The sequence below is a fragment of the Chelon labrosus genome (assembly GCF_963514085.1).
Source record: "Chelon labrosus genome assembly, chromosome: 1".
Classification (NCBI taxonomy): domain Eukaryota; kingdom Metazoa; phylum Chordata; class Actinopteri; order Mugiliformes; family Mugilidae; genus Chelon; species Chelon labrosus.
In genome coordinates, this window is record NC_140337.1 from 16,438,147 (window position 1) to 16,464,695 (window position 26,549).

Below are 26,549 nucleotides of genomic sequence, written 5' to 3' on the forward strand. Positions count from 1 at the left end.
GAGGATAAAGCAGAGAACAGAAAAACACAGACAGAAAATGACCATTTTATATGTTTTTATTAAAGTTGCATAAAAGTGTAACAAAACTGGGCAAAAACAAGACCTGTTGTTGATATTGCTACATTTGTTTGTTGGTTTTGATCCAATCGATGTCCAAAAAAACACACCACCACTCTCCCAGTCTGCACGGTTTAGCTCTTGTGTTTAGCCTCAATGGTAATAATCAGTATAATATATTTTCTTTTCTTTTTTTTTTTTTGCAATTTTCCCCAACAGTAAAAAAACAGACTTCTCAATAACAGTCTAAGTAGGTATAATCCAAACCTGGATTCAGAAAAGAAAATCCACTCAAATTCAGCTACTGATTGAAGTTGCCTGGTAAAAACCGACCAATCAAAATGTCTCCAAAAACCGCAGGTTGTGCTCCGGTCGGAAAACACCGCCGGCGGGGAAGGCAAAAGCAATCGCACCAGAGAGCGTCTGAATGGATTTTTGTTCAACTACGTGTCAATCCAAGGCCTGGCTTCAAGAAGTGTCATGATCACAATAAAAACAGACCGAGTATTCAAATGGTAGATGTAAAGAACATTATTTATCTAAACAAAATCACTGTATCAAGGCCTAAGTATTAAACACTCACTTCTAAAAAATAAAATAAAAACAAAAAAACTGATTTTTTAGCAATTTTAAAAATGAATGTCTCCTGTTTATTTGGTTTGTGTGACATAAATAATACCTAAGGCAACATCTGTTTAAAAAAATGAAAGGAAGCTTGGAGAGGAGAGGATGGACAGAAGGGTGATGATGGATGGGAGGAGGATAGAGGAGGGATGCCAGGGAGAAATGACAGAGCGGTGAGATGAAAATGGGAGATTAGTGTGTGTCTGTGTGTGCTGGCGCTGGGAGAGAAAGAGGCAGACAGTGAAGGTCTGCCGTCACCGCAGGTGTTAGCAGTCGGTCACAGGAATCACAGCGAACGTTACTGCTGCTGCTGCTCTCGGCGGCCAATGGGCTTCGGCCTCGGATCTGATTGGCCCAGGATCAGAAACAGATGGCTTATTCTCAGAGATGATTGGCAGCTGCGGTGAGGGTGGTGGTGGTGGTGGTTGGGGAGGGGGCACAGATTGTGTGGAAGCTATGGACCCGTCTCTCTCTCTCTCCCTTTCTTTCTCTATGCCTCGTGTGTGTGTTTGTGTGTGCACATCTGTGTCAGAGGCAGCTGTGTTTGCCAGCGCGTTTCCGTTTCCTCCGCTGTGAGGGTGGCCCGAGCGTGTGTGTGTGTGTGTGTGAGAGAGAGAAAGAAAAAGATGGATGAATGCAATTAAAGAGCTTCAATTTGGAACAATGGCCTCCCTCCCATTCAGACGTCTTATTGGAGTCGACTGACATGACAGGCAGAGCTCTGAATTGGCTATAAAGCAAAGAATGTGGTGGTCCAAATAATTTTGTAGGGAGAGGATGGAGGGGCTGTGATTAAAAAAAAAAGGCATCTTTGTTCTGGGTGCCCCCCCGCCCCGGCCCCTGTTGGACCGTCAGCGTGAGTGTGACAAAATGCAACCAGGAAAAAAACAAAAAACAAAAAAAACTAAAAAAGGAACCAGTCCTCTACTAAAAACCTAACCTGTCGTACAGAACAGCAGAATATACAGGCCCAAAAAACACTCCTATAACAGATGTTGCTGTACATTATGTAGCAACATACACACATTTAGCATTTAGCAACACAGACGTACAAATGTGTGTGCAGTCCGGACAGCAGTGGCTCCCGAGGGGCCTCTCATCACTGTACTACGCATTTGTGGAAAGAAAAACTTTTATTCTAAGAGAACCTACGTCTGCTCTAGCTTCAAAAGAAGGTCAGTCTAAAATCAGTCCGGCCGTACGACCACTACAGCCAACCAGTGACTTATTTTTTTCAACCACTATTTCCAGGCTCGTAGCTGTACTAAGGATACACCATGCATTATTGTTTCGCGGTAAGAGGTTCAGATTTTCTTCCCAAAATGACATGGTACAGATTTTTTTCAACAGACACGCACACGATAAAAGGACAGTCTTTAAAAGCACCACTGCAGCAATGCCTCTGATTAAGAGGGGGTTGAGGGGGGGGAGTAATTAGCAAAGACTGTACTGACCCCCCTCGGAAAGTTAATTAATCCAAAAAACTAAAGTGAGGTGAATATCCCCATGCCCTCAAACTGAACCAGGAAACCACAACTGAATTATGATCGGTAGCTTTACGAGTTTAAAAATATAACATAAGGGATGATTAGGCTCTGCTTCAAGCTGATTGGCTGCTTCCTCCCTCATCGTTCACCCTTCCTTCCACTCGTTTTTTTTTTTTCCTCCTCTCTTTTGGCTGCCGCCTTGTTCTTCTTCCCACTCTCGGCCGCTCTGCACTCAGTAATTATGGGACTCATCTCCTCTCCTCTTCCTCCTCAGACAGATGGAGGGAGGGGGTGGGGGGGGGTGGGAGGTAGAGGAGCTGGATGATGAAGAGGTGCAGAGTCGAACAATGGCCAAAAGGAGGGGTAGAAACGAAAAAGAGAGCGGAGGAGAGTGCCTGGATTGAGGCAGATGAATCGCTTTTAGAGTTATTCAATCGCCACTTTGGGTTTTCTTTTATGTTGTTAGTTTTTTTTTTTTTTTTTTTTTCTGAAGCCATTCACAACAGAAAAAGAAAAAAGAAAAGGGAAAGCGACACATGGGGCTGGATCCAGGCAACCCGGAGGAGAATACAGAAGCAGAAACACCGTTCAGTTAAAACATTTAATCATGTTCAATGACGGACATTAAAATAAAAGAGTGGGGTGCGGTAGGAAGACGAGCGGCGAGGGCTGAGGTGGAGGGAATATGTGGCGGGACGAGGAGGAGGAGGAGGAGGAGGAGCAGGAGGATGGACCGCATCATTTCTTCTGAGGCGTGGAGAGCTTCTGCATCCCTCGGATCTTGTCGAGCAGCTCTGAGACGAAGTCCTACGGAGAGAGACAAGCAGGAAAAACCACATAAGGGGACAAATATTTCTATAAATGTGGACTTTAAGAATCAAGAAATTGGTAGAGAAGCAGGGGATGAAATGAGGGAGGGAGGGAGGAAGAGAGTTGGTTTACCTCGGTAGGTTTAAAACAGTCGACCAGTAAGTCCTGTAAAACAATGAAGCACAGAATGAAATTCATTTCTATGCATGTTTCAGCACTTCAGTGTGCGTCCTTTGCACGCTTCGACGCAAGCGTATGCGTGTCCTACCTTGACCCTGGCTGCCCGCTCAACGTCGCTGGGCATATCCAGCAGCTCATCCACATCTATCTCCAGCTCTGGGATGGCCTCCTCCTGTTGTGAGACAAGAATAGAGAATAGCAAACAGTCAGAGACAAAACGTCCAGGACAACTCGCAAGCGTGCGCTCACACACACCAGAGAGCCTCCTTTCACGGGCACATGGAAAAAAGTCCTCAACCTTTTTTTATTCTTAGATCCTGTGTTTATGTTATGTGGTTGTCTGCAAATAGACCAGTGAGTTTCCCTCTCAGCTATGACGTGGTGCTGTGGCAGTTCTCAGTCCTGAACACTAGAGGGTGCTGCTTACCCATCATGCCACATGTTGTACATGACAAAAAAAAAGAGAGACAAAGAGGAAGACGGAGACAAATTTCTGTGAAGATGGCATTTTGAGACGAGAACATTTACGTTTTAAAGATTGAAAATGGACAAAGACTCCTGTCTTAAGGTATTACAAAGAAGCAGACTTAAAACATCACCAAAGAGATAGAAGAGCAGAGCATAAAACGTATATGTGTGTGTTCAAATTTATTTCTTTACTGAATGAGACATAACCTATAACGTATGGGTAGTTTTATGATTACGAGTATTATGAATTGAAAAACTTTATTGCAAATACTTAGATGAGGACAACAACGCATCTGTCCAGCAGCCAATTAGCTTAGCATAATGACTGTTAGCGTGAGGAAACGGCTAGGTTTCTGTTTCGTTTCTATTTTAAACCAGATAATACACTTAAGAGATGCAGATGTGTTGTTTTATCGTCTTCACACCGATTCAAACTCGTGTCTATGCTACGCTGAGCAAACAATATCTCGCCAGTAGCTTACGACTGGTTGTCAATCATCTCATCAAACCCTCTACAAGAACGGGAGCGTGTGCATTCACCAAAAATGTTGACATATCGTTTTATCACCAGGTAATATCTGTGATGGCCTGTAACGTTCAGCCATGTGGGAAGTCGTCCTTGGAAAGTATTTGGAAAGGACGGGGCACTTTCATATGAGAAACACTCGGCAGGTGATTGGACAAACCATCTGTCTGTCACAGGCTAACTTCATCCAATCAGATCAATGAAGCGTATGATGTAGAAGGAGAGTGGAGGAAAGGAAACACAACAAGCAGCAGTCTGGGGAAAGCTACTTTTGAAAGCTAGCGTGTGCCCACTGTACAATCCTCGCTGTGTTTCTAAGGAAAACTAGCACCTAAAAAGTCACTCTTAGACTTCTACGGTAGTTTCGGGCGAGAGTGATCGTTTCACATCTCTGTGGATCAGACACAAATGCGCAGCTTGAAGCCTGGCAAGACGGGCCGTCTAGATGTGATCTAGTGATCTAACAAATCTCACGAGGATCCAGCTGCCTTGCAAGATCATATCTGCAAAGCTACACGGAGCAACGGAGCAAAAGGGCGAAATCTGCTCCTTTGAATCAACATCTATATCAAGATAACTTCGTTCAAAACTGGAGTGTGACACACATTTAAACGGAAACGACGACGGTTCATGAAAACACACAAGTTTAAGAACTGGGAAATAAAAAATCAGCAAAAACTGAGTCTACTTTGAGCTAATCTTCATCCCTCTCCTCCTCTCCTTATCCGATCAATTCTGACTAATCATAGCTCTATAAAAGTGGTTTAACACTCTCCCTCTCTTTCTCCCCATCTGTCTCACTCACACAGTAGCTTAATGTCTTCTATCAAAGCGCTTCACCACTGGCGACACATGCACACACACACACATTCGTACTCTACGCCCATTTCCTCCCTCTTTTTGGGCTCGGTTGCTACCCTATATTCACATGGTTCTCTAGGAATCTTTTCCCTCTCCGCTCTTGTCCTCCCCCTCGGTTGGAGTTGCCCACACCAGCTGTCTCTGCACCTGCCCGACTGCCCCCTGTCCAACACACACACACACACACACACACACACACACACACACACAAGTAATGTAGACTCACAGAGACAGACAGGCGCAGCATGCTGTGTGTGCACATTTGTGTGTCACATTAACTGTGTACTTTTTTTTTTGTGGTGAAAACTCACGCTCACCTTACACACACACACACACACACACACACACACACACACACACACACACACACACACACACACACACACACACACACACACACACACACACACACACACGGATTAAAGAATTATAAATCTGGCATTAATAAGTCTGAGCGGGATGAAGTGAGTGTGCGTATGAGTGAAAAGGGCGGGGTGTAAGCGTTTAATTCGGAGCAGGACAGCCTGTGTGTGTGAGATAGAGACTGGAAGTGGCAGACAGACTTACTGTCAGCAAGGCAACATTTAGACACACACACACACACACAGGGACACACAATCCCGACGTGTAGACATACTGTCAGCATCAGCACCGACAACAATGTGCAAAGAGACAATAGACGAGAGCAGATTAAACTGAATAACTACAATTAAAAGTCTGACAAAACAAATCGTCTGTCTGAAAATACACACACACTAAGAACCACACACGTGGTTTCACTGCGCACATATTGAGGATGTCTGAGATCTACGAACACACACGCAGGCTGTGAAGTCTGACACAAAGACTGGTCTACACAACATGTGGGCTCCATGTGCTACCACATGCAAGAAAGAAAGAAAGACACAAAGAAAAGGGAAGCAAGTGGATCTAAAAATAAAAATCGTCTAGTGTCAATTTTCGACTGGATCTGTCTCTTAAACCTTATAATCAAAAGTTGAATGTGCGAACCCCTGGAAAGCATAAAGCGCTACTTCTTTAATGTGGCTCGTTTGAAAATGATTTAGCAGACACTGTTAAATCTGCGAGGGAGTGGAGGGAGGTGAGGGGGAGGATCGCCGAGAGGAAGGAAGGTAAGAGGTTAAGGAGCATATCGAGAAGAGGGAGCAGCCGAAAGGGAGACGATGAGGTGGGAGAGAGAGCGAGAGACGACGGAGAGGAGGGAGCGAGGGAGATGTCGAGAAAAAAAAAAAAAAAAGGCCCGGAAGACAGGCTTCAGAGAGGAGACACAAAGAAAGCAGGGAATCACGAGGGAGGATTTCCAAAACAATCCTCCAGACTGACTTAGCGGAGTCTGGAGGGGGTTTACTGTTGGCTTGCAGATGTGGTCTTGGAATAAAAGGTGGCTACAAGATATTGGCAAGCACCGCAGGCTTGTAAACAAAGCAGTGTGCTGTGGAACAATTCAAAGAGGTCTGGGGGTAAAGGAAGGGAGATCTCAGTCAGATCAGTGTCCAGGTGTTTGATGCACCTTTGAATACAGACAAAGTAAGTAAGATTAGACTGTGTAAAATCATGAAAGGCACTGTAAGTATCTGAATGACGTCTCGCTGAATGGCATAAATGATGTGAATGTCCAGCCCTGTCTTCTAGATATTACGCTTGCATGCAACTAATCTGCAGCAGCAGCGAGCCCGTTCTTTAGGACGCATACATTTGCTCATGTTAAAACGGTTGTTAATGATTTAATGCACAGCCACACACGGGGCAACAATTTCCTCTCTTTCTGCAGAAGGCAACCACATGTGTTTATTGCAATTACACAACAACTGCTGCTGTAAATCACCTGTACACTGGCATATTGCTCTATTGCATTATGGCGCTCTTTGAATTTAATTACACCCTTTTTGACAAGCATGCAAATACGATTCAGCCACCTCCGCACCAAGAGAGAGAGCAAGAGAGGGAGAGAGACAGACAAGGGGTTCGTCTGGAGGCTTCCTGCAGAACAGAGCAGAATGAGATGTGACAGTATGAGAGCGTAGTGCATGAATATGTGTGTGTACGTGTAGGTCGTAGTACTAGTTTTCTCACAGGGGGGGCTGTGTAGCGGCTGCAGGCTGGGATGGATCAAATGCCAGATGCAGCTCCCTCTCCGAAAAACATAAGCTACACACACACACACACACACACACACACGTAGGTCAGTGACCTTGTATTGCAACGAAAAGGCCTACTGTAAATATCTCTGAAAGGGGAAGTGGTGACAAAGAGTGATAGAGAAGCGCAGCCGCTCTTTATTTTTGTCTGACTAGATTTCACGCTACTCTAACGGACCTCAGATCGGATTAAAAGATACATGCCTTTTCTGACACGTGCAAAGCGTTTTTGCCGACTGTAAACGTTGAATCTGCCGGGCAACATAACAGAAGGAGGTTGTTTCCAGTGTCGTGCATGAACACATTCAATGAATGACGTTCATATTTACGTGGACTGTCAACTGAACGCATCATTTTTCCAGCTGTGAGCGTAGACGTAAGTTTCGCTCAATTTGGCGGGACATTCACAGACGTTCAAAAATTAAAATACGAACTATGAACTCGAACTAATTGTTGTTTAGCACGTACTTGCACAACACTATGTTTATTGACATTGACATTGCCGTATTTATTTGATAGAAGACGACTAACAAACACTTTTTTCCGTCATTCCCGGAGAGCCATAATGTCATATGATGTTTACCCCACTTATGACTAACATGCACTGAAAGAATGTAGTTGGATTAGGTGTTAATGTGGTCATTAGGACACCGAGTGGATTATCGAAAGTTTACATCACCCCTCTCAACCTGATTGAAAAATCCTCCAGATCGGGCCACCCTCATCCGACTGATGTGGTTACTTGAGGCGTTGTTGCTGTAAATGTAGAACCTGTGACTGGGATTTACTTGCGTGTGAAACTTTCCCACAGCTGCCAGTCAAATGTCGGCAGAAGCACGGCGCACTAGACACGTAGCTAGACTAGAGATGCACCGATTACAATTTTCCTGGCCGATTCCGATTTCCGATTTTTCATTGAGTTTGACCTGCTGATACCGATTTTAGCCGATTCCGATTTCATTTTTTCCAACCACTTTACAACACATACAAAGATTTATTTTCTCTTCTTTAATAGAATATTAATATTATCTTTTCTTTAATAGAACATTTGAACAGATAATCGCTATCACTATAAAAATAGAACTATATAAATTACTCCTGGTGTGGGAAAAAAAAAATTAAAATAGACCTATTTGTGGAAAAACATATGTAATATTTAAGTTACATAAAAGCTTTTTATTTGTTTTCTTCCTAATTGTCCTTGAAATAGTGGTCAAGAACCCCCCCACCCCAACACAAAAATGGTTTGGCCACTGATCAAAATTTGATGTTGTCGTTTGATTTGAAGTTCAGTACGCTCAAAATGTCCGGTCAGCATAAGTCCGGTGCCCAGAAAAGGAAAGAAAAGAGAAGAAGAGAAGAAAATAGAGGCCTTAAAGATTTTCTGAACAAATATTTTAAAAAAAAGGTGGTGACGGTGAAGCTGGGACTAGTAAAGTGAACGTAGGTTAGAAACAGCGCAGCCAACGTTTACCAGCCTTGTAACGTAACCTAACAGGCTAGCTCTAATGTTAACGTCCATTAGCTTGTATAAAAGCCTGACACAACACGTTATCTTTGACAGAAACAGTTGAGTTTGGTAGCTCCGTCAGAGAGGATGAGACAGAGAGGAGAGACATCCGGCTGCAGTCAGGTGACAGAGAGAGTGATGCGGGAGGGGCCCGCTGTCTCGGAGCGGAGGGACAGAGTCAGGCTACCGTTGAGAGAAGAGAGAGGAGGTCACAGTGGAGCGCGGGGGGGGCATCTAAGATTATCTCGTCGCGGGCCCAGGCAAGACTGTCAGCTGGCCTGCGTGTGATGCTGATGTTGCGCGATGTAAATTATGCGGCGCCCGAGTGCATTTGACCGGCAAAAAATCGGCATATGTCAGACTGACCGGCCGGTCTCCGGTCATGGCCGATCACGTGAAAATCGGCCGATTCCGGTCACCAGCCGATAAATCGGTGCATCTCTAAGCTAGACACATTTCAATGTGGGAAGCTTTGTGTAAGAGAGTAATTGTATAAGCAGGTCACAAAAGGCCACCTGCAAGGACTGAATGTGAGTGTAGGACGCTTATATAGTACTGCGGGACCTAAACGCAAGGACCTACGCACGTAGCCTACGTCGGTGCGAGCCATTTATACTTGCGCGCTCGTCAGTCTGGCTCGTTCTGTAAAAACGCCACCAAAATGCTAGTCAGCGATTTGTGTCTTTTTGACTATGGCGACTGAAACTTTCATCGAAACTTCGCCGAACACGAGTCATACAAATGTCTGCATCTCCAAACCTCCTCAGTTAACCTTACAGATTCTTTATTACTGATCCAAAACAATCAATTCGCAAATTGCGGAGATGGAGAAGTAGCCAGAAATACTAAAGCGGAAACACGCTACTACCAAACAGACCAATCACAGCTCTTGTGCTCTGCATCGCCGCAGCGCGTAGCTACATTTCTGGGGAGGTGTACGTCAGCTATGGCGCTAGGCTCTGCATCTGTCTCTGTGTCAACTTAATGCAGAAGTCTAAACTGCCTATAAGAAAGAGGACGAGGGGGAGATGGTGTATTCAAAATGTAAAGAGGAAAGAGCCACTTTAGCTTTTCTACCGCCTCAGTAACAAACCAGGATAAAAATAACCTGACTTCAGGACGACCAATCCCCTGTTCTACTACGAAGTGTGAATACAATGGACGGGGACGATGCAGGGAAGGAGAGAGAAGTTGAAAACAGCGAAGTAATGGCTGCGGCCGACTGGTTGGAGGAAGAAGGAAAGGGAAGAAGTAGGAAAAGTAGGCCGCGTGGCACTAAACAATAACATTGACTCCAGTTTCCTCTGTTTTCGTCTCGTCTGGCGAACTTATACTTTATGCATTCCTTTGAAACAACACTCATCCACGGCTTCTTCTGTGCACTCGTGGTTCTTTTATTGCACAGTAGAGCAAAGACTCGGATGAAAAGAGAGGTCGACATGTGATCTGCATGTTCCACCACGACGCGCCTTTCCTTTTCAATTACACTCTCTGTATTGAGGTCAGTCCAAGCAGGAGAGTGTTTTGCTGAGTGTTTGTACTGTACGTGCGTGTATGTATGCACCAGAGAGCGGCCGAGCGAGGGTGCGCTTGCGCCGTTAGAACCGTTACCCAAGCCCGTTTGACTTGGCACGGTCAGCCAGGTACAAAATATATGTGTGAACGCAGACAATGACAAGTGACAGACACAAGTACAAACACTCTGCAGGCGGTATGAACTCAGGCATTGTTGGAATTGTTTGACTGTTACTGTGTGTGTGTGTGTGTGTGTGTGTATTTTGGTTCTCACAGCTGAGAGAACAAAGTGTCTACATGCCAAGTTTTACAACTCTGCACCGCTAGCTCCAGAGCAGTTTCAGCTGGTTACGACCAACTGGGCCAAAGCCCAAATGGCTTCGGTCTGTATTGTTTATGTTCAGCGTAGCTGTGGATTAAATCTAAAACATGTTACTGCAAAGTTGTTTAATTTAGGATCTAGAGGTGAGACTGCACAGGCTACGACAGCTCACACAGCCCCACGCAATAAGCCAATAAGCACACCTTCAAAGTCATATCTCTATCTATGCATGTGCAAGCCTGCGTATCAATAACATGAAAATGACTGACAGAGCAAGAGAAGACAGGACAGAACGAAGGTCGGACCAGAAGATAAAAACACCATTTCTCAACAGTGACTTGGTAAATTCCACCATTGCATAAACTGAAGGAGTCACTGTATGCTGGCAGATAGGGATGGAAATATCTGCTTGGACGGTCCAATTTGGAAACATGTAACCTCACAAAGGGCCTATTCTCCTTCGCTAAAACAACCTGGAAGCTAGAACGTAGCCTGGAAGCCATGAGGAGGTGGTAATTCATGACACCCTTGTGACTGATCTGGTAATTTGGTCTACGGTCATCTGATTAAGGCAGACAAACACACACAGAGACAGAGACAGACAGACAGGATGAGGCCGGCATGGAAACACCGTAGTGGAAAAACACTGGGCTTGAACCTGCTTCCTGCCTCTCTCTCACTCTCTCTCTCTCTCTCTCTCTTTCTCCCTTCGTCTTTGATGCCCTTCGTCTCTAGTTGGCATCACCAACTAAAGAGATTCGTGCCTTTCGTAATAGGGCACTTGAGCCACCTTGCCGCGGACGTGAAGGGAACAAGATAGGGAGAGTCACCGAGAGGTCAACAGGGTTGCAGGGATTAGGGATGCATTGTGTCCGTCATCGCCGGCTGCTTTCCATCTCCCTTATATCTCGTCCTGTCTTGCACACACTCACACGAACGTGCTTATCGGGAATCTGCAGGTCTTACAATAACAAGCAGACTATTATTGGCAACTTCCCTTCTAGGATCTCTTCTCTAACTCCAGTTTTTGGTCACACAAACATGTCTCTGAAGAGCTTTTACAGCTTGAAGGGGTTAAGACACCAGAGCACCCGGCTACTTCCTGCCTGGACACGTGACCTTGGTAGATAACGGGGGGAGAGAGGGGGAATATCACAAGATATCTGTGGGAAGTGTGCACGACTGTGAACGCTAGAGTTAACAGAGAGACTTCAAGAGGGCAGAGTTGACCGGGCAACATTAACAAGACTAGTGCAGGCAATTCATCTAAGTGGCGACCGTAATAAATATCACAACCAAGAACCATAAACCACAGTGATCCATAATCAATGCAACGTACTTCAATCCACTCAAACATCTTACACGTGTATGTGTGTGTGTGTGCTACTGTGCACCTTTTGTTTGTGTGCGCGGTTGATTTTCATCTCTATTGCACGCCTAATCAGTTAGATGTACTTCCTCTCAGGAAGAAAATTATGTCCTGTTTTGAATCATATGAAGAACAGACAGAAAGGGAGCTGCAGGCGAAAAACAGAAGAGCTGAACTAGCTTCCTTATGGCCTCCCTACTGCCAGGACTCAGACTAGAAAACATAATCTAATTGTTATTTTCTGTACGCTCTCTCTCACACCGTACAACGCCTTTTGTAGTTAGACCTGCTCTTTCTCCCTGCTCATGAAGAAAACAGCGCAAATGTCTTCATTAAAAACTAACTTTGAAATGCTTTCAAGGACACATTTAGCTCCTTAATGGGAGAAAGAAACGCTCTTAAAACAACAGGCACCCCTCATTTAGCACATCCTACCGGTGCCTCCATCTGTTTTGACTCCGCCAGCCTTGTCAGCCTTCCTGCTATCGCTACAGATAAAATGCAAACGGCTCCGTCATGCAAAGTAAAAAAGGAGCAGAGCCTCCGGAGCCTGGCGGTTGTGATGTGGGCATGCTAATGTGGGTCCCAGCGCTGTGTGGGTTGGAGAAAGCCGAACCAAACAGGTTCCAAGTACGCTGAACAAATCTTCATATGAAGCCAGGGAACGGTTGCTATAATTAGGACGCAGGCACAGTACTTTTGATTGTACTTGCACTGTAATTAGGCAATAGAATAGATACAGGAGTAGTAGAAAGACAGACCAATACTGTAATACAGAGTAAAGTGATATCTTAAGTAAGGAAGTGGCTGATTAAACAGCCAGAGATAGACATGGATGAACACAGTTGGCCAGTACAGTAGGTACCATTGTCCTCTATGACATTATCACTGTGATGTGGCATATCAGATATCTGCACAAACATAAGCCATTATCACAATTCAAGGCATATTCCATGACTAATGTAGTCGTCTGTCAAAAGTGCCCTGTGGCGACAAACCGGAGCAAACACACACACACAAACACTCTCAAATCTATTTGCAGAGTTAAAATGTAGAGTGTCACCCAACCTTGACCTCCCAAAATCTGCCCACAGTCACGACTGCCCGCTGTGCGGTTGAATGATTCACACATCAGCTTGTTTGGCCTGAGTTGAACGGTTCAGTGGTTTCTGTGTGTTGACTGGACATGTCTGTGCCGCAGCCTCTCTGGGGGAAACACTCTGCTGGTCCCTCGGGGTTCGCTACCAGGCCGAGGGTAGACTTGTACTGGTAACTGTGAGGCGCTGCCAAGGCTGGAGCTCTACGGCTATGAAATGCTTTCGAACTGCTAAAACATGGGAACATTGACATAAGAAAGCAAATATCAAAAACTAAATAATGGGTTAGCTGAGATAAAGTGCAGTGCAGAAATGGCTAGACAGCAAATGGTGGGAACTGAACTGATGAATCAAAAGTGTAGATTTTTAAAGACCTCTGAAATGCTGTAACAAGACTGGGTGTCATGCTAACGTCTCTGATAATACTGTACTTAAGCACAATGAAGCAATTTGTTCATTAGCATTAAACAAAGCATAGCTAAGCTAATGGTTTTATGACAATAAACCAAAGCATTTTGATACGTGTCAATATTTTAACATGATGTCTTGCACTATGCGTTTAATAGGAATTCCTAAATGTATTTCAGAGTTTGACATTTCCATGCACTCGGGGGCGCACACACCAATTTAGCATCCAATGAAATGTCCATGTGCCCCGACCCCAAAAGAAAGGCTATATGCAATGAGATTTATATATTTTTTTTCTCCTTCAGCTGCATAAAGGTGAATAAAGCAAATATAAGATTACGTAAGAAGTCCACAGCGGGCAGTTTGAGAACAACAGAAAGTGCACAAATAACCTCTGGCTATTGACTTTTAGCTTTGTTTGTCTCTTTGTCACGACACACAAAGATTACGCATTTCTCTCTTTTCAGCCAACTCTAATTACGTAATCTCTCATGTAAAAATACAGACGGTATCTCAAGTGCCCACTTTCACCTTCCATCTCCTCCCGAAAGAGCACGGTGCTCCACAAACACACACACACGCACACACATATATGTACAGACGTTGTGTATGTTCTATTTGTTTGCAGGTCTTGGGTAATTTGGACAAATTAGCTTAGGTTGTTAAAGGTTTTCTCAACTATGTTGGTGTGAACACGTATGTATACAAAGCAAACTAAAGACCACACACATCTCCTTTACATGCCAGTAGAGTCATTAACACTACAATTGGACTGAAAGAAGAGATTACGCGCAGATTAAAATAAGAATGCATACAAACAAGGATTACAACAGATTATGATTATGTCACTCTTGGCAAGTACTACTAACACAACTAAAGGGCTTAACATTTACTTGTTCACTTGCCACGTCATTCACCGGCTGATTTATTCCTTTATTCTGGCAGTTTCTGACAGGAAATCAGACCACAGCGTTGAATCTCTTTATCCATCAGCTCATGTTCAAACATCGCGTGAAATACGTGTGTATTTGTGTGGTCTTTTAATTCATTCCACATTACCGAGCTATAATCCATATGGATTTCAAAAAGGGATTAGAGAACGCTATTATAATTCTTTTCCACAAATCCATCATCAACACACCTCTGACCTCTCAGCGCCTGGCATCACTTTTCTAATCAGTTAATGCGTTGGTTTATTTCCATATGCAGTGAATCAGATACAGGAGTGAAAAAATAAAAGCTGTGTGCGGGAGATTCCAGGAGATTATCGCAGGGAAATCAAAAGCAGACAGAGAGGGCATTGTCTTAAACAGGAGGCCTGATAAGAGACTTTTTCCTGACCCACAACAACATGAACATGTAACAGATCTGCTGTTGTTCACTCTCTCTCCCAAGTGACTTTATTAATCAACAAGGGGCTGGAGTTTAGAAAATTAACTCTACTTTCATTGATGGTTTTTCAGTATGAGGTTTACAATTATCTTGGTGGATTTCTTTCTTGAAGGGGAACTACTGTTTTTTACAACCTGGACCTTATTTCTGGCATAAAATACGACCGTTTACTCACCCATATATGTGTAATTTGTAGTCGTTCGGGAGATATTTAGATCTGCGTATATCCATACAGTGGGAGTGACTGGGGCACCGAAATGCAGCATCTAAGTAACGCGTTATCTGCCATGGGGTCTGTAGGTCAATCTATAGAATAGCACTAGCGTATGATAACAAAATATTGGTGAAATGAACGAGTTTTGCAGCAGATAATGCGTTATTTAGAGACTGCGTTTCGGTGCCCCAGTCACTCCCACTATATGGATATACGCAGATCTAAATATCTCCTGAATGACTACAAATGACACAAAAGTTATACGGGTGAGTAAACGACCGTATTTTATGCCAGAAATAAGGTCCAGGTTGTAAAAAACAGTAGTTTCCCTTTAAAGAACGTACAGAAACCAACAGTGACCAGCTGAATTGAACACATGAAAGGGTGCTGGAAAGACATTTCATTTTACTCAAGTTACTCATTGATTGTTCAGTATGTGAGAGTAATCTGGTAATGCATCGGCTATCGTGTGAGGACTTAGTTTCTGGTGGCAGCAGCCAATGTTTTGGGTTTGGCCGGGTTTACAGCAGATAACAGATATCCGAAGAAAAAGCGGCCAAGCCTTCTGTTCTGTGCATCGTTTACAGTAAAAACAGAAACTTCAAACATGAGAATGGAGTTTGACAGTTAAAAAACGTTATTCTGTTAAAGGTATCTGCTTGACAAACGCAACAGGTTAGCTTGGCTGACAACAGGGTGTGACAGGATGTTGTCTCTTTTGTTCTCCACATTAAGTGGGTCAAATCCTTCATATTCATGAGCCGATGTCTGTTAATGGACACCGTGAGCCTTGAAGCATCTATACAGACAGAAAGAGAAGCAACAGGTGAATGATCGAACGAGGCCTACTTCAACATCCTAGAAATGTGTAACCCAGCTGAGGCAGAGAGTGAGACCGTCTCACTTCCTGCAAATCTAAAGGAAATACATTCCTCTGACCTTTCATAATCTAAAGTCACCCTTATAATAACACTACTTCATTCTCATCTTTATTGCAGGTCTATTTGTTTGCCTGCTGTCAATCCATCTGTCCACACACCTTTCATCTATCAATTTCTGTGTTGTGACTCCATGAAAGCTTCAGCTTAGTGTTACAACACTGACATCATAGAGGAGCCAACATGGCACCGGTGCTCCAACCTCTAAATCAGCAGCTGACTGTCCGTCTGAGACTGACATCAGCTCAGGAAACCACTGGCAGTGTTAACACAAAGCTGCAGCTCTGAACTAAATGTGTTTCTGCAATTATGCAATATTAAAAAAACGTTGAAATCCCCAAGTCTTCTTAAATGGGGATGTGCACCTGTACAGTTTGTTATTATTTCTCGTACAATAAACAACACGATCAGAGGCTGTGAACAAAGCCATAAACAGACGTATTCCTCCCCGCTGCCAACCAACAGCTCAACTGGCGTCTGCTCTAATGCACCTCCTGGGACTAAAATATCCTCCTGAGTGGATCTGTGTCACCTCATTCCACCTGTAGACAGTTGGCATTGGTTTATGATGACGATGACTCCGTGCCACCTGGTGCCAGCTCATGTCCCAACAGTTAAATATCAGGACAGCGGCTCGGCTGTTTCATTGTTTTAATATGTTGTCGACGCGGAGGCCAATAAGCGCATCCCTCATTTCAAAGCCATATTATAAAACAACACCCTGGAGGTATATGTAGTAATAACACTGTGTACCAAACTGCTCCGCAGCTAAACCCATGCTCAATTTGAAAAGCCTCCACACAGGAGCGAGAACCCACACAAAAACAGCTCGAGTGTAGTCTTAAACTGACCTTAATTATTACAAATAACAATTATGTAAGGAGCAATAAGTACACACTGTACACTGTAGCTTGTTCAAAATAATAAACAGGGAAGCAGAAGGGCTATTTTAATTATGTTTAGGGATCAAAAACATTAACAGCTTGAGTTATTTACTGGATGGCCATTAAAAGCACGCGCACAATGCGAGCAATTGTTCAGCAGGAAGATATGAACGAATAACAGGCCCTCTCGTAACAATGAGCAACCAACTGCCTGCAATTAGTTCTGCTGCAAGCAGCCAGGATTTATGTGCAATCGAGGAGCAAAGGAAGCCCGCTTGACTTTTGATCTTTTAGTTAAAATGGTTTTGTTAGAACCTTTTACTCTTTAACCCATCCAGTGACAGGTCCATTCCTCAACACTCGCTCACTGACCGACGATGTGAGCTATGTGACAGGGCGTGGGATGACGATCTTAGCGGGCTTAGCAAGTGCTGAAACATAATTCTCGAGGGCTTACGTGGTGGAAAATTGTTAGGCAACCTGTATGTAGGAGGCGCATGACGTGGGTGACACATGACGATTGCTTTACGAGCGTAGAAAGGACAAACTACAGCTGTCAGGTAAATACTACGAGCCACACAACTGTCCCAGTTGCCGATGTAATGTGCTCAGAAAAATGGCCGACAAAAGCAAATGTTTGGTTGATGGTACGAGACGTTAAAATTGGCAGCATGCTCTCAAATAGTGACGGAACCCAACAAAATCAAACTCATCTTGTTTGTAGTGTCCGTGTCGTTTTCACATTCTGCCTTAAAAGCTCATGAACAGTCAGAAAGCTGATGTCGGGAAATGACACGATCTGAGGAACACGGGAATGCAGCATTACGTCATTCTAACTTTGTGTCATTCCCATTCGTGAAACTCAACAATGCCCTCTTCTAAAGTTATTTACAACTTCCTAGTTATAATCTAACAAGTCTCACCAGCTTCTACAGTTTCTATCTCGTTCTGTCCTGCTCTCAGTACTGACATGTCTGAATTAACCGCAACCGCTCGACTTGCTCGTGAAGCTCTGCGGAGTGGTGATGTAGATGTTTAGGGGTTATGGGAAATATAAAAGTTGGTTCTCAAGACCTTTCATAAACCAAGGTTTGTCATTTTTGGAACAGCACTGTTATCTAGAAGTCTGCTCTCATATCTTTTGCAAGGGCATCACTATGTTTGCCGTTTGTGGTGATAACAAGATATGTAGCAATGCACCAGCAAGAGCTGAATGGCGTGAAAACCCACAAATTCGTGTGAAATCATCTACATACTTGTGCATATGTACACGTCACCATGCACTAGGCACCAATACAACAACTCTCCTACTCACATATTCCAAAGGGTATCTTTAAATACATACACCCAATAACATTAATAATATATACTTGGCTGATTGTTTGATTAAAGAAGAACTACTGTTTTTTACAACCTGGACCTTATTTCTGGCATAAAATATGATTGTTTACTCACATAACTTTGGTGTAATTTGTAGTCGTTCGGGAGATATTAAGATCAGCATATATCCATATAGTGGGAGTGACTGGGGCACCGAAACGCAGCCTCTAAATAACTCATTATCTGCCATGAAACTCGGTCATTTCACCTACTGCTATGATTCGTCCACAACCTCAGAATCTGAAAAATATTCAGCCATGTTGCAAAAAACTAGCATTAGCAAATTACAGGTAAACAAGCAGACCGTTGAGGGTGCGCACAGGGCTCAGACATGACATCATCCAGGACAGAAGACATCATTCGGGGTCTGTAGGTCAAATCTACAGACCCCGGATGATGATAACAGGTAACTCCGGACTCAACGGGGAATAGCACTAGTGTATCGTAACAAAATATAAGTGAAATGATGAGTTTCGCTGCAGATAATGCGTTATTTAGAGGCTGCGTTTCGGTGCCCCAGTCACTCCTACTATATGGATATACGCTGATCTAATCATCTCCCGAACAACTACAAATGACACCAAAGTTATATGGGTGAGTAAATGATCGTATTTTATGCCAGAAATAAGGTCCAGGTTGTAAAAAACAGTAGTTCCCCTTTAATGCTTTCTTCCATATTGAAATGAAAGCAATACCAACACTGGATGCGGGTACACTAGAATAAAAGCAACTGAGCGACAAAAAGCCAAACCTCATATCGCCATCTTACACAAAAGCATCCACATGCGTAGTTTTACAGATTTACTTGGGAGCCACTTGTAATTTTTTTGTGTGTGTGACTCAACAGGTGCCCTGCAGGGCAGTGTGTTGCATGCTGAGTGAAAGTGGTGTGTTGATATTGTTAATTTTTCTGTGTTTGTCTCGCTCTCATCCCGACACACTTCCTGTGACAACGAGCATAAGCATTCCCCTGAATGACTCACATCCCTTGTTCTCTCTCTCTCTCTTTCTTCATCCCTCTCCTTCTCCATCCATGCCTTCCCTTGCCTGGCATTCTTAACTTCCTTCCGATCTTACTCACACACACACACACAAACACACACCAACCAAAACACACGCCTGGTCGCCCCTCTCTCTCTCAGTCTCAATAATCTAGGCAGTCTTCCTCCTCTCCAACGTGGGATATAAAAACCTGTAAGTCAGTCAGTGGGTCAGGCTACGGTACGTGCTGACTCACCCTCAATCGACCAGGAAGAGGAGTGTGTGTGTTCAACATGTAGAAACACATGTAACCTATTAACAACATGTGTGTATGTCCATCTTTGTTCAAATGTGAGTGTGTGTGCGCGCTGCTGTGTGGGGTGTTTACAAAGACACAGTGGAGTCTTTCACTCACGCTGAGTAACAACCACTCTTTGTGGTCACTCTTACACACACACACACACAGAAACAGGGTAATACTGATTGGTATTCAGACCTTAAAGAGTGCGCTTTAAGGACTCGCTCTCTGTGCGTGTTTTAGTGCATATGTGTGTGTCCTATTACAGTGTGAAGTCAGTGAAGGAGGCCAACTTAATCCACAACCGAGAGAGCTATGAAATTACAGCTGTTCCCACAGCTAGGCTTCCTGTAACATATTTTTTTTCTCTCTTGCGCAGACATACAACACCAGGATGCGTTGTGCTTTAGTGACCCGGGCTCCAACACATCACTTCTCTAATTGTCAGATGTTTCAGACCACAGCGGACTCAAAGTGAAAATGAAGTGACATAATTAAGGAATAATCCTCTCACAAACTTCCCCATGAGTACAAAACACAACCAGATGAGCGTGTCCCACAGAGGTTTGACATACTTTTATTTTGAAGGGTACAGATGAAGCTCATTTTCCTGCATTTCTTATGGGAGTAAATATGTTTTACTGTTGATTTTGCACCGTTCCTCTTTGAAGGGAACACTTTGCTTGTTAAGGGGAAGCATCGAAACCATGTTATTTTACCGTGCGTGATGTGAATGCGCTTCAGCTAGCACCATTTCCTCTTTTGTTTTGACCGGAACGACGTATCTTCTCTGTGCACTGGTTACATCAGGTGTATTTGTTATGTGGTGCGACTACTTTAAACAGATGGAACGTTTTATTTATTGAGCTGTCAGAATATCCCTGAATATCTTCCAGCAGGGCCCGATAAACTCCTAAAACTACAAATACCAAAAGACGTTTGGTAACAACAATTGTGTTGTGTTTATATAGCATGTGATAGCAGAGAGCATTACAATAACACTTTCTCCCTCTCCTGCTTTTTCCTTCTCCTCTTGCCATCCTCCCCCCCCCCCCCCCCCTCTCTCTCTCTCTCTCTTCCCCCGTTTATTGCATTCCTGGTCACCAATCCTGCCTCTGTTCTCACTCGTATTCCCATCTGTTTTTGTGTCTGTGTGTGTGTGTGAGAGAGAGTGTGTGGCCACGTAGGACCCTGGAGTTTAGGGATTGGTCCGCCCCCTCGCTCCTCTGTTAACCGTGTAGCTACTGGTCAGCTCCAGAAACGCTTGAGAAGAAAATGAAATCCGAGGGAAAACGAGTCTTTGCAGACAAATTTAAAAAACAAAAAACAAAAAAAAAACTTAACAGGCCAGTTACCATGGAAATAATACCGTGGCTGGAGTGAAATCTGATTATTTTACTACAAGCGGAGCTGTGCTTGGTGGAACCCGCCGTTTTCTTTTCCCCAGAGTGAGCTCAAACTCACTTAGCACCTTATATATATATACACAACACCACCAAAAGAGAGGAGAGCTCTATAACGGCAAAGAAAGAGCAGCCAGTGTTTAGAGAGCACCTTAATTTGGAGAAACAGTCTCCAACGTGCCCCGTAACACAGTTAAATCCTAGCATTTACCTCCAGCGTAGGGTTTATGTTCTTAAACTACCACAGTGGGGTTTAAAATGTAAACTGTGAGACGGGGTCTGTGGGATTTGGAGGACGTTGCTGCCATTTTTTTTCGAAGATATGTTAATTTTAACCATTTACGCTTTAATTTAGCGAAATCTTTAGAAGTACCGACTCAACCGGTGTGTTTAATCATAATTTCTATAAAAAAAAAAAAAAGTGTTTCACAATCTTTCCACACGTATCCCCAGGCGAATGCGGAAGCAACCCTGGTTGGGCATAACGGCTCTATAGTGGGAAACAAAAGCAGGGATTGTTTCCTTAACAAAGCAAATGCCACATTAACATCAACTGCACTCACCAAAGCTGCCAATGTTATAAGTGAACGCCGCCGAATAATTTCACCAAAGGGGTGCAACCTTTTCTCCAACTGCATGGTCGGCCAACATAAACATTTAACGAGCCCTGTTGCCATGGAATCTTACTACGGCTCGGCTCTTCACCATTACCCATAGCAACTCAGACTGATCGGCTGACTAAGAGGCTGGATGAATATCTGACAGGCTGGCTGGCGAGAAATGACTGGCTGACTGCTTGTAGTGCGTTTAAAGGGATTATATGAATGGGAAAACAGCTCATAATGAATTCCCCACTGAACAAACTCCACGTGGGTTTTATTAATAGTTGAAATGTGCCCCGACAAAAAGGAAGAGGGAGGGCGGATGCACAGGAAATAACGAAGAAGGAAAATATGGATTATGACAAGAACAAAAATATAAAAAGAAAAAAAATGGAAAAGGTGAAGCACAGGGCATCCCGAGCGTGCAGCAAACTGGATTCTCCCAGCGCCCGCTCTGCTCCCCGGCCGGCTTCAGCTGCCTCTCCAGTTACACTATTTAGCAGCACGTGCTCCACATCTCCCCGTCTAAATGAGCCCAATGTGTCTCCATCAGTGAACCGACTGTAAATTAATCTCTTTGTTGTCTAACAGCCGAGGCAGGGACTGGATCGGGACAATGAAAAGAGGGGACTGCTGCGGATGAACGCCAGAAATAGGCATCGTCATTAGGGATGAATGAGGTATGCGTGTCCGAAAAAATGGGAAATAAATCAGAAATATGCCATTTACTTGACTATAAGCTGATGTGCTTAGTCAAGTCCATGAGAAATCTTTACAAGGTTCAGGCCTTACCATCTAGAAACAACAGATATTCTCATTGTGCGCCTATTTGTGTGGGTTCTGACCTCATTTATGCAGATGAAACAAAGACAAAATCATCAACGCATTAAAGCATGCATGAAAGGCTAAGATTAGTGAAAGAAAGATGAATGAAAGGAATGAATTTAAACTATGAAAGAGGAATACCTTTCTGATATCAATAATTGTGATCATGGGGCACACAATGGATAAGAAAATCAAGACCAGCCTTATCCCAAACACAATAAGCACTTTAAGAAAACTCCTTTTTCTAATTACGCACAGTCCACAGCGCTGCCAAGTGTTTCTCCTGAGCTCATTTACTCAGACTTTCTGCTCTCCGCAGCGTCTGCACGTAGCATATTAATCCATTATTGGCATACAATCAAAGCGCATTGATTTTAAAATCCCCTCTGGGTCCTTTAATCACCTCTGCTGGCCAACGTAACTCTGTGGTGTCATTTCACAGGATTTCCCCGTCACATCGTCCATCAGCAGAGATTCTCTGCTGACAGGGCGAGCGCATTTGCGCATGACAGGCTACAGTCTGGATTTCTGTCTTCACATTATCCGTGCATGGCGTTCCCTGACTGAATTTATTAGCATGGTTAACTTGTGGGTTGGATTTTGGACTCCCAAGTGTAAATATAAAAACACCCAGACTCCTAAAATAGTCTCTATTGCTAATGGTCTCAAACTTGACAGCAACTCTCAGCTTATCCTAATGCACGGCGGATGTTTATTCTGCGTTTGGGGATGGGGGATGGTAGACAAAAGTCTGGAGAAGCTGCTCCTGACTTGGCATAATTACACAAGCTTGAGCTTCTAGCAACCAGCCTACTGCACTCCATCATTAGCTCATGCTAGCCTACTAGGAATTCTCCAAACCCGTTAAGTCGCCGTATTCCTCTGGCTAGGAATAGAATGTGGGTCAATGCCAGCTCAGTGGACATGAGCTTACCACCACCACCTGACGCCAAGCAGCTACACCACAGCTGCCGGCAGGTTAACGTTGTTAACTGCTTTGTAACTTCCTCGTGTGTCACCGTGACCGAGGGGTCTGATGTGTGCTCCGGGGCTCTAAAGTTAGCTGCAGCTGATGCACAGTCATGGCTACAGTCAGCAAGACTCATCATTTGTTTCCTCTTGTTGGCTAACACCACTCCCTCCTGATGGAAGGATCTTCATGTCACCTTGTGCTTCACTTGAAAGTTTTCAGCTAGATGAGGCGACATGAGGTTTAATGGGACGTGCATCGAGCCTGGCTAAGAACCAAACTAGTAAATTAAACAATTTAATTTCTTTATTTAATTATTTCTAATAAAAACTAATGTATCTCTGGTTTATTTTTTGTTTTTTTTGCATTAGTTCCCAAACAGCAGACATGGAAAAAGGCTGTAACTTCCGGGCAGCCATTAATAAGTAATTAAATTAATTCCCAGGTGTGCTTTAAACTCCGTTCAGCCAATCAGAACAAAGAACAGAAGCTTGTCTGTTTGTGAAACGCGTGTTGCGCATTGAGTCTAGCAGCGAGAGCTTTAAGTTTAAACCACAATGCTTTTAAAATAAATGACTTCTAGTTGTTGTCTTCATTACCTGACTGCACGTGGTCCTGATACTATAGGCTAAAGAACAAGAAGCTAGGCCAAAAGCACCGACAAAGGGCCTGTAAATGTTTCCATATCAACAGTTTGCTTCAGGGCTGGACGCACGGACAAGCTCCGGAGCTCATACGCTCACTCACCGGGCTGCACAATGGAGCCCTATTACTTAGCTGCATAATCGATAGGTTCGATCGGCATCGAGGCCGGTTATTGTTTGGGCTCTTTACCTCACAGTCGTAGAGGTCCGTTAGCTGGTCGATAATCCACTCCTCCAGATTCAGTCTCTTCCTCAGCTCCTTACGGTCGTATTTGACGGTAACGCGCCCCTGCTTCCTAACGGGTGTCTCCGGTTCCTCCGTGGTGCCGGCCGGCGTCTGGAAATACACCCGGGGTTGAGGGCTCGTCTCCGGGCTTGTTACAGCTGCCATTGTCGCTTCGGTTTGAAGAAGGAGAAGGAGGAGGAGGAGGGGGGAGAGAATAAAGCTCCCTCCCGGAGGTTTGGAAGTGTGAAAGGGGTTGACGGAGAGGAAGAAGACGAAAAGCGGCTTGTTGGCTTTTTTTATTATTATTATTTGACTAGAAATAAATAAAAGAATCCCGGCTGGTGGATGTGTGACTTGAAGAAGCGACGCCGGACCTGATGCTTTTGTTGTCCTGAAAATAAAATTAAAAAAAATCGACTCACGGGGACATTGGCAGCGGCTGGATCGTATCCACACACACAAAAAAAAGAGGGAGACCGACGAGTAGACCGAAACGTTGGAGTGTAACCGGCTTAATGGGCTATTTACAGCATGCAAACTCTGCTTGTATAAAAAAAAGAGACGGCAGCGAGAGCAGAGCCGGCCTCAACTCTTCATTCAGTACAAAGAGAAATCACACGTCTCTCTCTCTCTGTGTCCCCGCTGGAGCTGTGTGCGTGCGCGCTCTCCGACTGGACTGGAGCGCATCCGACGTAACGCGCCAGGAAAAAAAAGAAAAGAAACTAATGTTGGTTTTCCTCCACTTTCAACCCATGTGTCCGACTCTTTTTCTTTCATTACACATGTATCTTCCCCTCCCACATTCTCTTGATTGTAAGACGTGACCCCTGCTATAGAGCCTCTTTTAACCCATTAACACGGTTCAAAGCACTTTTTAGCTCTGCTAGCAAACATCAAAGATATTTCATTTTTCCACTCGCTTTCAAGTATCATTAGCAACAAAGACCTATTAAGACCCATTCAAAGGCCCAACCTGTGACAAGCTGACTTTCTAAATAGCCTGTTATGTGTCACAGTGCCAGAGGCAACCCTTTATACTCATGCATTTTGTCCTACATTTACACAAACTGCAAGTTTCCCCTGAGGCCTAATTTATTATCCTCTGATTCAAGTTTATTTGCCGAAACATTAGGCATACAAGGGAAAACAAATGCATTATAACAGTCCTGCGCTAAATCCTCCTTCACGACTGTTATAATGTTCAGATTCTGTTGAAACAGCGCAAGAAGCGTGGTAGTTCAACGTATGGAGGATGTTAAAGGAGAATTACTGTTTTTTACCAACCTGGACCTTATTTCTGGCATAAAGTATGATCATATAACTTTGGTGTCATTTGGAGTCATTCGGACGATATTTAGATGCACGTATATGCATATAGTGGGAGTGACTGGGGCACCGAAACGCAGCCTCTAAATAAATCTACAGACGATAACAGGTAACTCCGGACTCAACGGGGAACAGCGCTAGCGTATCATAACAAAATATTGGTGAAATGAACGAGTTTCGCAGTAGATAATGCGTTATTTAGAGGCTGCGTTTCGGTGCCCCAGTCACTCCCACTATATGGATATACGCTGATCTAAATATCTGACGAACGACTCCAAATAACACAAAAGTTATATGGGTGAGTAAACGATTGTATTTTATGCCAGAAATAAGGTCCAGGTTGTAAAAAACGGTAGTTCCCCTTTAAAGTGGGTTCATAGCCTAGCCCACTGACTTCATTGGGATTGTCAAAATAATAGAAACACAATTCAGTTCGATAGTACTACAAACCACAGCCTCCAAAATCAAAACACGGTTAGAGCATCAGGCTGAGATTTAGTGCAGCGACGTTATATCCGAGTGCATTCATTTTCACTGGTGTGCCTAATGAACCGGCGAGCGAGTGTGTCTGAGTAATTTCACAACATGTCTCCTCTGAAATGTGTGAAACATATACTGGCAAAGTTTCACACCCACAAATATAAACTCATATCTTTCACAATAAGACATGACTGTATCCCATGTTTGTGAAATCTCTCTGCTGAGATTACAGCGAGTGCCACAGGTGGAAGGCAACTGGATTTTCCAGTTTTGCTTGCGAAATATAACTCCATTTATATATATATATATATATATATATTTATCTCCAGGCGATAGCAGTTATTAGGTGTTTAATGGGAAACCAGTCACATTTCTTCACAGTCTGTCCATTGTTGCTGTAACAGCAGGGAACCCCCACACCCGGCCAGGCTGCCTAATAACAAGAGTTTTAATAATAATAGGAGTGTGAAGGGAAGGAGGAAGGCCGAAGAAGGAATATAATGTCTATCTCTTGCTCCCTCCTTTGGTGTGAGGACGGGGGTGTTCACATCTGTCAACATGCTCATATACAGGCCCGAGCAACCATTTCGCAG

General features: G+C 43.9%; 1 protein-coding gene across 1 annotated transcript; it reads right to left on the minus strand.

Moving 5' to 3' along the window:
• Positions 1 to 38: 38 nt before the first annotated feature.
• On the minus strand, positions 39 to 24,836 carry ppp1r14bb (protein phosphatase 1, regulatory (inhibitor) subunit 14Bb). Its single transcript, XM_084544460.1, has 4 exons — positions 24,115 to 24,836; positions 3,247 to 3,330; positions 3,111 to 3,143; positions 39 to 2,975 (listed from the first exon to the last, which is right to left on the minus strand). Exons 1-4 carry the CDS (start codon positions 24,313 to 24,315, stop codon positions 2,907 to 2,909), a joined length of 387 nt encoding a protein of 128 aa, XP_084400586.1. The 5' UTR covers positions 24,316 to 24,836; the 3' UTR covers positions 39 to 2,906.
• Between the last annotated feature and the right edge of the window lie 1,713 nt (positions 24,837 to 26,549).

Coding starts and splice junctions, on each gene's coding strand:
- ppp1r14bb (XM_084544460.1), bottom strand. CDS start 24,315: ATGGCAGCTGTAACAAGCCCGGAGACGAGCCCTCAACCCCGGGTGTAT. Junction 3,331..24,114: donor CGGACCTCTACGACTGTGAG/GTAAAGAGCCCA, acceptor GTCTCACAACAG/GAGGAGGCCATCCCAGAGCT. Junction 3,144..3,246: donor AGCGGGCAGCCAGGGTCAAG/GTAGGACACGCA, acceptor ATTGTTTTACAG/GACTTACTGGTCGACTGTTT.